Source organism: Lepidochelys kempii, chromosome 10 (genome assembly GCF_965140265.1).
Source record: "Lepidochelys kempii isolate rLepKem1 chromosome 10, rLepKem1.hap2, whole genome shotgun sequence".
In the NCBI taxonomy this organism is placed as follows: Eukaryota; Metazoa; Chordata; order Testudines; family Cheloniidae; genus Lepidochelys; species Lepidochelys kempii.
Genome location: NC_133265.1, coordinates 35,181,040 through 35,195,424, shown reverse-complemented (window position 1 = coordinate 35,195,424; position 14,385 = coordinate 35,181,040). Strand labels below are relative to the sequence as shown.

General features: G+C 45.7%; 1 protein-coding gene across 4 annotated transcripts in view; it reads right to left on the bottom strand.

The window, feature by feature from the left end:
• XPO6 (exportin 6) overlaps positions 1–14,385 on the bottom strand; it is a 113,672-nt gene that overhangs the window by 42,491 nt on the left and 56,796 nt on the right. For all 4 annotated transcript variants that reach the window (XM_073362840.1, XM_073362839.1, XM_073362838.1 and 1 more), the window contains exons 8-10: positions 12,632–12,758; positions 11,600–11,709; positions 524–632 (exon numbers count right to left, since the gene is read on the bottom strand). In XM_073362840.1, coding sequence (XP_073218941.1) covers positions 524–632; positions 11,600–11,709; positions 12,632–12,758 — 346 coding nt within the window. The remainder of the gene's footprint in view (positions 1–523; positions 633–11,599; positions 11,710–12,631; positions 12,759–14,385) is intronic.

Sequence of the window (14,385 nt, the reverse complement as noted above, 5' to 3'; positions counted from 1 at the left end):
CTTCAAATCCAGACTCCAGCAAGAGACTGCTGAATTGGAATTCATTTGCAAATTGGATACAATTAACTTAGGCTTGAATAGAGACTGGGAGTGGCTAAGTCATTATGCAAGGTAACCTATTTCCCCTTGTTTTCCTAACCTCCCCCTTCCTCAGACGTTCTTGTTAAACCCTGGATTTGTGCTGGAAATGTCCCACCTTGATTATCATACACATTGTAAGGAGAGTGATCACTTTACATAAGTTATTACCAGCAGGAGAGTGGGGTGGGGGGAGAGAAAACCTTTTGTAGTGATTAACACCCATTTTTTCATGATTTTGTGTGTATAAAAACATCTTCTGTATTTTCCACAGTATGCATCCGATGAAGTGAGCTGTAGCTCACAAAAGCTTATGCTCAAATAAATTGGTTAGTCTGTAAGGTGCCACACGTAGATCCTGGAAGGAAGTTTCAGAGGTACTCAATACAACCCAGCAGTTTAGCATCTAAGCATGCAGTTTTCCTACCAAGTCTCAGTTTCTTACATCGTCATCTAGAGTCTCGTCATCCAGTTCCTCCAATTGTGCCTGGTTGTACCTGAATTGTATTCGATTCAAAACCTCTGTGAGCAGTAGAACCAAAGCGTCTTCGTACCTGCCACAAGAAAAAGCACAAGACTGAGGAATGGGAATTCTAGGAGAATACTCTTGCGAACCCTCACCCCCTTCCAGTGAGGAGCAGTGGCAGGTCCTGTATCAGCTTAGGGTAAACTTTTGCATCTCAGGACCTACAATGCTGCCTTACAGACTTGTTTGCTGGGGAGAAACCAGTCAGCCACAGCAGTGTTAAATTGTAAACAGGTTTTCTAAACGGAAATATGTGCCATAGGATGATGCAGAGAAACTGCACTAAGAACCAATAACCCACTCAACTTTGAAAGCTAGACAGGAAACTAACAGCAATAGAGGGAGCTGAAGAGAAAGAAGATCTGTAAGACAGCGAAGCACGACAGGACAGGCTTTAAATGAATGGTCTCCTTTTGAAAGGACTTGCTACTAATTGTGTGGCTCCTGCTTGCTAGTAGCCATTTAACTGTGCCTCTTTCAAGGAGTGGACAGTGCTTTTAAATCATAGAAGATTAGCGCTGGAAGAGACCTCAGGAGGTTATCTAGTCCAACCCCCTGCTCAAAGCAGGACCAACACCAACTAAATCATCCCAGGCAAGGTTTTGTCAAGCCGGGTCTTAAAAACCTCTAACAATGGAGATTCTACCACCTCCCTACGTAGCCCATTCCAGTGCTTCACCACCCTCCTAGTGAAATATCGAATATCCAGCGTAGGTCTAATATCCAACATAGACCTGCAGAGATGGGTTATAACCAATGATCAAGTTCTGCTTCTTGTTACTAAAAAGCCAAGCAGAGATGCCAACCACAGTTATCAAAATCCTATAATACAGATAGGCAACCAATTAAATAAACTTCAAAACTGCAACACCACTTGCTCTGACTACATTATTCTGATTAACCTTTGTCCAAGGGAGAGAACAACTTGTATAAACGGGTGGGGTGAGAAAACCAATCCTCAAGTCTTAGCTATACAGCAAACGTTCAGATATTTAGAAGGATTGTGGGCCAGGTAGTAACGGTTTAAACTAGAAGGTCAACCCCAGAGTACTTATGTCTTCCAGTGCCTTCACATGGTTTAGGCTAAGATTTTCAAACCCGTAAGTGCCTATCTTTAGGCATCTAAATAAGTGGCCTGATTTTCTTAAGTGCTTAGTGCCTTGTAGCTCCCACTGATGTTGGACTTGTTTTGCTGTTTTGAAGTTGACCAGTTATTGTCCAAGAAGAAAGTCATGATAATTCTTTCACCCCTACTATAGCACTACTGCCAGCAACAGATTTGATTTACTCTCAAGGTATTTGCAATGTAGCATACAAAAGTCAAAAGAGTTTTTTCCCCACACAATCAACCATGAGTAATGCCAAATTGCAAAATCAACACAGAACAGCCCCGGGCTTGAACACAGCCAGCAGCCACCAGCAGTGACACAGGACTGTCAAGTTGCTCTGGAGACCCAACGTTTCCTACCATCCTTTTAGAAAACAACTGCTTTGAAGAATGTCTCAGGTCATGTCTTTCTCCATGAAAGAGCAGGCTGGAAAGCTAGGAATTTCTCTATACTAGTAACAAGAAGAATCAGAGCATAGTGCAATGTAAGGGACAGTCCAGCCAACTGTGCCCCTAACGGAGCAGCCAGATGTTTTCACTGAAGGATTACTATACTACTCGCGTGTTACTGAAAAAAATGATGTAAAGTTGGATTTGGTAATTTGTATGTTATGCTACTGGATAAAATGTAAAATTCATAAACCACAGGGAACAGGAAGTTTCACATGCTGTTCCTGTGGTGTAACCACACCTACATCATCAAATTAAGACACAAACACTTCTACAACAGTCTGCCTATTTGATAGAGCCATAGAAGCTTTAGCTAAAAACAGGCGCCTTTGCAGAAAGAGCAATACAAGTTTAGGCAGCTCATAGCATTTCTGATCATCAAAGAAAGATACTCTATCTCCAACAAAAAAAGCTAATATTGTTCTGATTTTTTCCTATATCACAAAAAATGAATAGATATAACTAGGCAAGGCATGTGCCCATGATCACTGTGGGAAAAGAGGGAGAAGAGTGAAAATTCGGCATAATTGTGTGCAGCTTGGTGAACAGTTTATTGAGACTGGACTAGCAAGCTCTCACATCTGAACGCATCTGAAAAATCCAATAAAGCAACTCCCAGGGCTGAACAGACACGGGCTGGTTGGGTTAGCTAGCTTTGCACTTGTTCCTGTCTGAATGTCAGAATGTCTTTTTTGGCAACACATCAGTTATTTATATTTAGCATGCTCACTGGGAAAAGACTGTTACCTATCTTTTTGTAACGGTTGTTCTTCGAGATGTGTTATTCACATCCATTCCAATTAGGTGTGCATGCATCGCATGCATGGATGTCGGAAACTTTTTCCCTTAGCAGCTCCGATCGGGACGGCAGGGGAGTCCCTAGAGTGGCACCCTCATGGCGGTGTATATATTACCCTGCCGGCCTGACCCCGCTTCAGTTCCTTCTTGCCGTTGACTCCGACGGAGAGGAAGGGGGGGGTGAGTATTATAATGGACATGAACACCACATCTCGAAGAACAACAGTCACAAAAATGTAGGTAACTGTCTTTTCTTCTTCTTCGAGTGATTGTTCACGTCCATTCCAATTAGGTGACTTCCAAGCTTACCATTGGAGGAGGGTAGTAGTCATGGAACGATTGACTGAAGAACAGCTCTGCCGACTGCCGCATCATCTCTGGCCTGTTGGTTAACAGCATAGTGGGCTGTAAACATGTGCACTGAAGACCAGGTGGCTGCTTTAGAAATCTCATGGATAGGGACCTGAGCCAGAAAGGCTGTCGAAAATGCTTGTGCTCTGGTTGAATGGGCTGTAATTGCTGAGGCTGGGACCTTGGCCAACTCATAGCACATGCAAATGCAGTCTGCGATCCAGGACGATATGCACTGCACAGAGACAGGAAGACCCTTTATTTTGTCAGCTATGGCAATGAACAATTGGGTCGACTTGCAGAAAGGTTTTGTTCGCTCTATGTAGAACACCAGGGCCCTCTGGATATCCAGTGTGTGTAGGCTGTGGTGTCTCGGACTCTTGTGGGGTTTTGGAAAGGACACCAGTAAGCAAATGTCCTGACCCATGTGGAATTGGGAGACCACCTTGGGGAGAAATTTAGGATGTGGTCTAAGCTGCACATTGTCCCCATGAAACACTGTGTAAGGCGGTTCAGTGGTGAGGGCTCTCAGCTCGGACACCCTCCTTGCCAATGTAATGGAACATTAATGGCCATCAGGAACACCACCTTCCAAGAAAGGTAGAGGAGGGAGCAAGTGACCAGGGGCTCAAATGGTGGGCTCATGAGTTTGGAGAGGACAAAGTTTAGTTTCCAGGTTGGGATAGGTGGGCAAGAAATACGGGAACAACCTCTCCAGACCTTTGAGGAATCGCCCCACCATGGGATTAAAAAATACCGAGCACCCAGACTCCCCTGGTTGGAAAGCTGAAATGGCTGCCAGGTGTACTCTGATGGAGGAAGGGGATAGACCCGGATGCTTAAGGTATAGGAGATATTCTAGAATGAATAACTGGGATGGTAGCCTGGAGTGGCTGAAGATGCTTGGGTTCATACCAACAGGAAAACCTTTTCCATTTCGCGAGGTAGGTAGCCCTAGTGGAAGGTTTCCTACTGCCGAGGAGAACCTGTCTCACCGACAGAGCACTGGCTCTCCATGGAATTTAGCAGCAGAGCTTTCACGCCATGAGATGCAGAGATTGCAGGTTCGGGTGAAGGAGGCGCCCATGGTCCTGCGTGATCATATCTCCGTGGAGGGGCAGGGCAATCGGGGTGTCTACGGACAGCTCTAATAGGGTTGTATACCAATGCTGTTGGGGCCAAGACTGATTACCGTCGCCCTGTCTCTGCGAATTTTGAGGAGGACCCGGTGGACAAGCAGGATAGGAGGGAAGGCATACCCCGCCCCATGGTATTAACCCCACTTCTGGGAGACTGACTGTCTGATGTCCGACTCGTGCATGTGGTAAGACCTGCTGAGGCAATCCGCAAGCTCGTTCTGCACTCCTGGAAGGTAGGATACTTCGAGCTGAATGGATCGGGCTATACAGAAGTCCCAGAAAAGAAGAGCCTCGCGGCAAAGAGATGAGGAGCGGGCTCCGTCTTGTTTGTTTATATAGAACATGGCAGTGGTGTTGTCTGTCAGGACTGTCATGCTGTGACCTTGTAATGTGGCGTGAAAGGTTTGGCAGGCTAGACTAACCTGAGCTCCTTCAGGTTGATATGGAGAGGTATCTCGACCCTCGACCACAAGCCTGGTGTCCTCAGGTCCTCTGTGTGTGCGCCCCAGCCCAGATCTGATGCGTCTGTTACGAACTTCAGAGAAGGTTGGGGCTTGGCGAAGGGTACCCCTGCACAGACCACTGGTTGATCCAGCCACCAGCGCAAGGATTGTAGCACTTGTGCCAGGATAGTCACCACAAGGTCCAGGGGGTCTCTGTACGGATGGTAAGACAGTGCGAGCCACGCTTGCAAGGGTCTGAGTGACAGTTGGTCATGCTTGACCACATATGTGCATGCTGCCATATGTCCTATTAGCTATAGGCAACACCTGACTATGGTAGTGGGATACCGAAGCACTGAATTTACAATCTGCTCTATGGCTTGGCATCTGGGCCCTGGAAGGCTCGCTTTTGCCTGTACCGAGTCCAGGACTACCCCTATAAACTCTAACCTTTGGGTGGGTATGAGAGAAGATTTGGGCACATTGAGGAGGAGCCCCAGTCTGCGAAATGTGTCCATGACCATCGTCACGTGGGGCTGGACCTCATCCCTGGAATGACCTGTGAGAAGCCAGTCGTCAGGGTACGGGTACACTCGAACCTGCCTTTTCTGCAGGAAGGCTGCCACCACCGACATGCATTTCGTGATGACTCGGGGGGCTGTGTGTCGAACAGGAGAACTGTGAACTGGTAGCGATGTTGGTTTATGACAAACCAGAGGAAGCGTCGGTGTGCTGGATGAATAGCGATATGAAAGTATGCGTCCTTCATGTCAAGGGCAGCGTACCAATCCCCCGGATCCAAAGAGGAAATAACAGTGCTCAGGGAGACCATGCGGAACTGGAGCTTGACCGTAAATTTGTTGTGTCCGCGAAGGTCTAAAATGGGTCGAAGACCCCCCTTTGCCTTGGGGATTAGAAAGTAACGGGAGTAAAACTCTTTTCCCCTTAGCTCCTGCGGAACCTCCTCCTCAGCACCTATCTTGAGGAGCGAACAAACCTCCTGAAGAAGGAGTTGCTCGTGAGAGGGGTCCCTAAAGAGGGACAGGGAAGTTGGGTGGGAGGCAGGGGAGGAGGAAAACTGGAGAGAGTATCCCACCTGTACTGTGTGTTAAGACCCATTGGTCCGATGTTATATGGGACCACGCGTGGTAGAAGTGGGATAATCAGTTTAAAACCATGGGGATGGATCTGGGAACTGGGTTGGTACACTGTCCTCAGGCGTGCCTTCAAAACCCTTGCTTGTTTCTGGGTTGGGGCTTATTCTGGTCCTGGTTAGGTGTGTTGTTCTGTCTGTGCCTGTTATTTCTGCCCCGCCTGCGATACGGCTCCTGCCTGGGTCCGGGTTGATATTGCCTCAGCCTCCGCAGCAGAGGCCTGAAGGGCATTTCTCTGGGTTGCCGGCACATGCATTCCTAGTGACTTCAGGGTGGCCCTAGAATCCTTAAGGCCATGCAGCCTGAAGTCAGTCTGCTCCGAAAAAAGGCCCGAACCCTCAAAAAGGTGGTCTTGGAGGTTATTTTGGACCTCTGGAGGGAGGCCCAATGCCTGGAGCCACGCTGTGCATCGCATGACTATCCCCAAGGCAATGGTTCTGGCTCTAGAGTCTGCTGAATCGAGGGAGGCTTGTAAGGAAGTCTTAGCCATAGCCTTCCCTTCCTCCATTAAAGTTGCAAACTCAGAGTGAGAGTCCTGGGGCAGGCGATCCTTAAACTTGGACACTGCCCTCCAAGACAGGTTTCAGAGTAGCAGCCATATTAGTCTGTATTCGCAAAAAGAAAAGGAGTACAAGTGGCACCTTAGAGACTAACCAATTTATTTGAGCATAAGCTTTCGTGAGCTCATCCGATGAAGTGAGCTGTAGCTCACGAAAGCTTATGCTCAAATAAATTGGTTAGTCTCTAAGGTGCCCCTAGTACTCCTTTTCTTTTTGCCCTCCAAGAGTTGAAGTTGTGTCTATTAAGGATAACCTGCTGGTTGGCTATACGTAGCTAGAGGCCCCCGGAGGAGCAGACCTTTCTACCAAAGAGGTCCAAACGCTTAGCTTCCTTGGCCTTTGAGGCAGAGGCTTGTTGGCCATGTCGTTCCCTTTCGTTGACTGCTGAAATGACTCGGGAACAGGGAGTCGGATGGCAGAACAGGAACTTGTAGCCCTTGGAAGGGGCAAAGTATTTTCTTTCTACCCCCCCTGGCTGTCAGCGTGATGAAGGCCAGGGTCTGCCATACAGTGTGGCAATTCGACTGTACAGTCTTTATGAGAGGGAGCGCGACACTGGAGGGACCATCGGGAGCCAGGATGTCCACCACTGGATCCTCCTGCTCGACTGTTTCTTCCGCCTGAATGCCCATATTGAGGGCGATGTTGCTGAGCAGCTCTTGGTGAACCCTGTGGTCTACTGGTGACGGTCCTGAGACTGACGTGAGGTGCTGTTGGTTGTCCTCATCTAGACCTTTCTGCATGTCCCCATAGACCTGGGTCACTTCAGGGCCCTGGAGGGCTGACACCTCTCCAGGTGTTGCAGAGCTTGGCGCTGCCTCGGGTATTGGGCCTGGGGGCACTGGCTGCTCTTGTGGGTCCAGGGGTGGCCCAGAGAAAGTGGCCTCCCTTGTCCTTGATTGGTGCCTGTGTGGTGACCTGGAATGGCGTCACAGATTGTCCAGACCTAGAGGCTCTGGAGGAGATGCACTGTTGCTGGTGGTAGGCCCATGGGGTCCAGAAGGGCCACTGACCTGGAGGGGGCCATTGTGGCTGCCAGGCTGGTTGGGATTCTCTGCTAGCTATTGCTCTATGTCTACTATAGCTAGAGAGAACGGAATTGGCCTCGGATCCAGAGGATGCTGACTGAGAGGACCATGGCAGTGCTGAATGTTGAGTGGTCGCAGGGTGCCGGGGAGCAGTGCCTGGCTGACCGGGACCGCAAACGGTACCGGGAATCTCGGGATCGGTGTCTCACACTCTGTGCCATCGGTGCTGTACTCCGGTGCAGGGTGACCAATGGTGTCGGGGACCGGCGTGCAGTCGCCACTGGCTGGTTCGCTCCAATGCCGTAACCTTATGCTTGGTTGTAGGTGCCAGGGAATAATAGGACACCAAACTCAACCGGGAGCAGTGCCATGAGCAGCGCCGAGAAGGTAACCTCAAGTGGCGCACCACTGCCAACTTCCCTCTGGACGGCACGCTTCTAGGTGGTGCCGAAGGCTTCTCCCTGCATGGGAGGGGGCTTGGCGCCGACAACTCAGTGAGGTCTTTTGCTACCTCAAAAGTGTCAGGTGGGGAGGGGTGTTCGAGGATCTCCTCCAGCCCGATGTCGGCACGGAATCCACAGGGTACCAGACTCAATGGGGCTTGTGGCACCAGAGTCGACGGTGCCAGTTCTTGGCTCGGGTCCGCAATGTGTCTTTGCATGCCGGGAGTATCTTTGAGAGGCTTAGTAGCTCTATGGGGAGAGCGCCCTCTTTCCCCTTGCTTGTGCCGCTTAGTCAGTGCCAGAGAAGTGGATCAATGCTGAAGTTGGTCATCCCGTCTCGGTGCCGATGATTTGCGGTGCCAGTTCACACACGGACACCGGGGCACCTCGTACCGAGGAAGCCAGTGCGTCAGAGGCTGGTGGTTGTAACACGGACTCCATGAGCAACTGCTTAAGGCGAAAGTCTCCTCCTTTCTTGGTGTGCGGCTTAAAGGCCTTGCAGATCTTGCAGTGCTCTGCCTGATGAGACTCTCCGAGACACCGGAGACAGGAGTTGTGGGGGTCGCTGTTGGGCATAGACTTGCGGCATGTGGCGCAAGCTTTGAAACCCTGGGCTTGCGGCATGCCCTGCAGCCCAAGGTTGGTGCTGGAACTAGCTTCCAGACACCTGAAACAATGGATTTCTAGCTAACTGATAACTATCTACGAAAAGCTAAGGGATAACCCGCAAGTGAGAGAGAGAAACATTCCAGCACCGCCACAGACAGTAAGAAGGAACTGAAGGGGGGTCGGGCTGGCAGGGTAATATATACACTGCCATGAGGGCGCCACTCTAGGGGGCTCCCCTGCCATCCCGAAGGGAGCTGCTAAGGAACAAAGTTTCCAACATCCATGCACGCGGCGCGCGCACACCTAATTGGAATGGACATGAACAATCACTTGAAGAAAGGAAGGTTCTTCTTGTAGTTAGCACAGACCATAACATGTAGTGGAGAGTTTTAAATCTGCCTACTTTGAATACAGGTCTCCCTCGTCCCCATGCTAAGCAGTTTTAAGACACGAGCGGAGATATTTGCTCAGAGCTGCCAAGATAGCGAGAGCAAAGGGATCTATGAAACAGGGGCTGAACTCTCCGCTTTAAGCATAAGCAGACAAAGACAACAAACTGCTAACTTTATCTTACCTGATGCATTGTGTTATAGGTTCAATTCCCTTACACCCATGGTGCTATTAAGGCATTTCTCTTAATAGAGAAACATTCACCAGGTAACTTTGTTTTTAAAATCCATAAACCATAAAACTTGCTGATTCATTAATGGTAACATTCTTTAGCTATATTCTTGGTCTAGTATATGGGTTACAGCTAGGCATATGACTGAGCTTCTTTTTGACTTTTTGTCAGAAAATGTTATAATCACAGATCGTCATCAACAAAATTTTGTTTTTTTCTGGTTTCTACGGTTATGCATATGTATATTAAGTCATTCAACAAACATACCATGTATTTTTAACCTTATTTTAGCCTGATCTAAAAACAGTCTTCAAAATCATGTTTTTAATAGCCACTTTATTATAGGCTCACTTAAATATATTAAGTCAAGAATCCCACTAAAAGAAATAATTTGGACACCAAACATCTGTCAACTGTTTGATAGTGAATGATGTTCACTGCCTCATACTTCAGCAGCAACAAAATACAGTGGTGGTAACATTCTCACCACAAAGCATTTTAGACAATGGAAATTCAGTGTTTTCTGTACTTCCACCCAACTTTCCCTTGAATGAAAATACAACTGAGAAACAGTGCCCCACAGGGTCAGATGTTCGAAGTTCCATTGCCTGAACATTTTGACCACATAAAGGCTTTGAGTTAGGATCACCTTTGAAGAGCATGGCACTTAAAGCTGTAAGTGACTGGGCAACAAAACGGCAGATGAAATTCAATGTTGATAAATGCAAAGTAATGCACACTGGAAAACATAATCCCAACTATACACTGGGTCTAAATTAGCTGTGACCACTCATGAAAGATCTTGGAGTCATTGTGGATAATTTTCTGAAAACATCCACTCCATGTGCAGCAGCCGTCAAAGAAGTGAACAGAATGTTGGGAATCATTAGGAAAGAGATAGGTAATAGACCGAAAATATCACATTGCCTCTATATAAATCCATGGCACGCCCACATCTTGAATACGGTGTGCAGATCTGGTTACCCCGTCTCAAAAAAAGGTATATTGGAGTCGGAAAAGGTACAGAAAAGGGCAACAAAAATGATTAGGGGTATGGAACAGCTTTCCTATGATGAGAGATTAATAAAACTGGGACTTTTCATCTTGCAAGAGAGACAAATGATGGGGGAAATATGATAGCGGTCTATAAAATCATGACTGGTGTGGAGAAATTAAATAAGGAAGCATTATTTACTCCTTCTCATAACACAAGATCAGCAAGGATGCAAAACCATGCGCTGAAGCCTTTGTTTGCCAGAAGCTGGGAATGGGCGACAAGGGATGGATCACTTGACGATCACCTGTTCTGTTCCTTCCCTCTGAAGCACCCAGCATTAGCCACTATCGGAAGACAGGATACTGGGCTAGACGGACCATTGGTCTGACCCAGTATGGCCGTTCTTATGTTCAGTCATGTGCTGCATCCAGTGTGAGTTGTTTTTAATCTATCTTTTAATTGTCTTCACTGCCGTAATATCCAAACACCTCAATCTTCAGAATATTTACCCTCAACACCCCATGAGGCAGGAAGTGCTATTATCCCCATTTTACTGATGCGGAAACTAAGGCACAGAGGGACAAAGTGACTTGCTCAGGGTCACATAGGGAGTCTGTGGTACATCAGGGACTTGGCCCCAAAGCTCTCCAAGTCCTAGTCAGTACCCTAACCAGCGGACCATCTTTCTTCCCTATAGTCATATTATATAAAGCAAAAATACAGTTTATATACAAAATGCAGCTTGATTAAACAGCTTTATTATTTTTGTGCAAAAATTAATGTTTCTCCTCAAGTGCGATACTGCAAAATGATACCGGTGTGCAATATTTCTAAACTTCAGAATTCATATTGCATTCTTAGTAGTCAAACTGATGAATATTAAAGTCCCAACAAAAGTCAGGAATTATGTCTAACATGTCATTGTTAGATACCTAACCAACACAGCAAGATGTCATCCACGTATCAACACATACAATTCAGACAACCCAGTATTCTATAATGCAATGTTGCCAGGCTAGGGTACAGTTTTATTCTCCAAAGTATCAGTTCTTGCCTCTTTACTTTAGTGTCAGGTCTTGAACTGCACAAACATGTAAAACCTCTCACCCCCAACTACATTTTGTTACGATGGTCTCTGCAGATAAAATAATTAGGAAATGCAAGACAGACTCACGCTTACTGTGATGACTCAGGCATAAAACAGCAGGCAAGCGTGAGCTCCACACAGACAAAGCTATTTTTATGCAGTATCTCTGAAGCTCTTTTGTGTTAACAGCTGCTGGCATTGCTTACCTGTTGAGTACTGCTTCTTTGTCTGCTAGACGACTTTTAATTTTACTAGTAAGATAGTCCAAAAAGAGCGTCCAAATGTCTAAGCAAGAAAAGTAACCTTCATGGGTAGGCTGAAATACACAAAACCCCATGTTAAACATCGTGAACTGCAGTAAAATATAGGCCATGTGTAGCCAGAATTTGAGTTAGTGTGTACTTTCAAGAATAGAAGGACACTTCCATTAAGTGATGCAGATTTGCTTTAGTGAGGAATTTTCCGTGTCACTTGTAAAAACCCTGCTTGTCTGAATTGTAAAAAGGGGAGTGAGGTCTGAGCTTAGGACTGGGAGCCAAGACCTCCCAGGCTCTCGTCCCACTTCTGACCAACTCCCCCTGTAGCTTTGAACTATGCAAGTATCTTTCCTGTCACAGTTCCTGCCCCAGTCAAAACATATGAATAATTATAAGTGCAAATAAGGTTGTAACTTTAATTGAATGGTGTGAAAGCAGTTAATCTTGTAGCAGGTTTAAGGTGACGCTCACTCTAGGTCATGGTATGTCGGGGGGAAAAAAAAAAAAAGAGATAAAAATCATCCCACATGAAGCCTCAGAGAAGCTGTAAAAGCAACAGTTTCAGAAGTGACAAAAAAGCCAGCCCCCAGCAAAGATGTATGGGGGTTATACAGAGACTTTTCAAAAAAGTTTCTTCAAACCCAATTAAACCAGCAGCAAAGATAAAAGCCAGCCAAGTCATTCTTGTAAGATAACTAGATCTGACCGTTTTTCAACTATTTGGGGCCAGGAGCAAGATTTCCTGCATGTTATGCTATTAGAAAGTAAATGAAGGCTTCCAAGAAGTCCCAAAGTGTTAAGCCAGTAGAAATCTGCAGGATAACATGTTCAATTGCTAAAAAGACATGAAACTGAAGTTTTAGTGGGCTGCCTTTAAGCTATCAGACCTATTGGGAAATAAGCTATCCTTTACTCGTATCCTGCATGGTTAGGACATACAAAGAAGGATGGAATAAGATAAAAGCAGTGTCAGTGCTGTACCTGATGAAAGGTGTATTTGAACAAGAGAGCCAAAAATTCAACCACTGGGAACTGAGAGTATGATTCGATCCTCCTTAGGTGGACGCTCACAAAGAGACGCAGAAAATCTGTAAACTTCTCAATGTAGCTAAAGGAAAAAGGAGAGAAAACAACTGATGAAACATGAAGGAAGCCATGGGGGGAAAATAATTTCATTGAAATAGTGAAAAATTCACTCAAAACCTTTTCATTAAAAAAAACCAACTACATTTAATAGCCAGTAGTACAATTAAAATATAAAGCCCTGCAACAATTACCTACAGGATGGGCAACCCTTCATTCCATTAACACCTGAAACACAGCAGAAAAGACAGTCTAGTCAAAAGCAACTTTAGTGTTCAGATAAAACAATATGAATTAAATAAGGCCTTCAGATAAGCAATCCCCTTAGTGCTACATATATCTAGCAGCAAGACCCATCGTAGCTGAATGGATATGGATGGGATTAGTCAACAGAATGTAACACTCAGGAGATACTGTTGAATGGGATACACGCAGACATTGGGAATTGATTTTCTGGTATTAAAAACACACCAACGCAACACCCATGTCACAGAGATAAATAGAAAGTACACCAGGGACTGGGCGAATATAACCTAGTAATTCCTGCATCCAGTCCAAGAGCTTGTGATTGAACTAGAGCATCTCTTTTAGGAAGATTTAAACACTCCTTGTCAGTTTTTTCCCCAGATCTAGGATTAGTCAGTTCCACAATTAACACTGTGTCTTTCTGATGCTACAGTATATGAAGTGAAGGGCCCACAATGGAACCTACCACCAAAATTTAGACACACTCCCATGGCAGTGTAAGTAGTTAAGGCTTCAAGAAAGCATTGCTAAAAAAACAATTATAAAGGCCACTGCAGTGTGGGCTGTTACTGTGGAGTGAACATGCACTGTGCAATATGGAGCTTTACCAGAGTTTAGGATATCATTTTAATTACGTATTGACTGCAAGAAAACAACTATCTGTATGCCATCACTGCACAGGATGCTTTGTGGAACATTCTAATACCAAGAATCCCATTGAGGTAGTTACATAACTGCACTGCTTAAAAGTTGATCTCTCCCACCCATGTGACAGTTTAGAGTTCTTAAATATCAAAAAGTATTTCAAGAAATTTTTAAAAAAAGAAACATCACACAGCTGAAGACACCAAAATAATTTTAGTGGCAAAATTTTAAGACATTCAGGAACGACAGCCCCTTATTACAGCTGCGCTGATGGGAAACACTGTATCTGTTTGGCATACCTCACTGTGAGAAAAAATTGTTCCTTTTAGTTGAACAAAGCTAGCTCCAAACTAGAGAGTCATTACTGAACAGGAACAGCAAGTTGCATTATTCCCTGACCGGTCACTATGAAACTGTGCACCCACACAATTGCTGGAATGCATGAGGTAGTAAGACTATATTTATAGTTCATTTGGCACCAGTCTCCTTGGCAAGAGGGACTCTCACTAAGCATGTACTGGTCATTGGCCAAATACTTCAAAACCAAAGCGACCTAGTGGGAAACAGTTATCCTGAGCTCAGTGCTTTCTTTAAGCCAAGATCTACTGAAAGTTTTATATGGATGTAGGCCTCTAGGAGCCACTAAGCCAGTCGTCAGCTTAGAATTATCATTTATACTTAGTTACTACACTTCGGATTTCATTAAAGGTACTGGAAACTTGAAATTAAATGCCACACAAATAGGATATTGCAAAATGTGG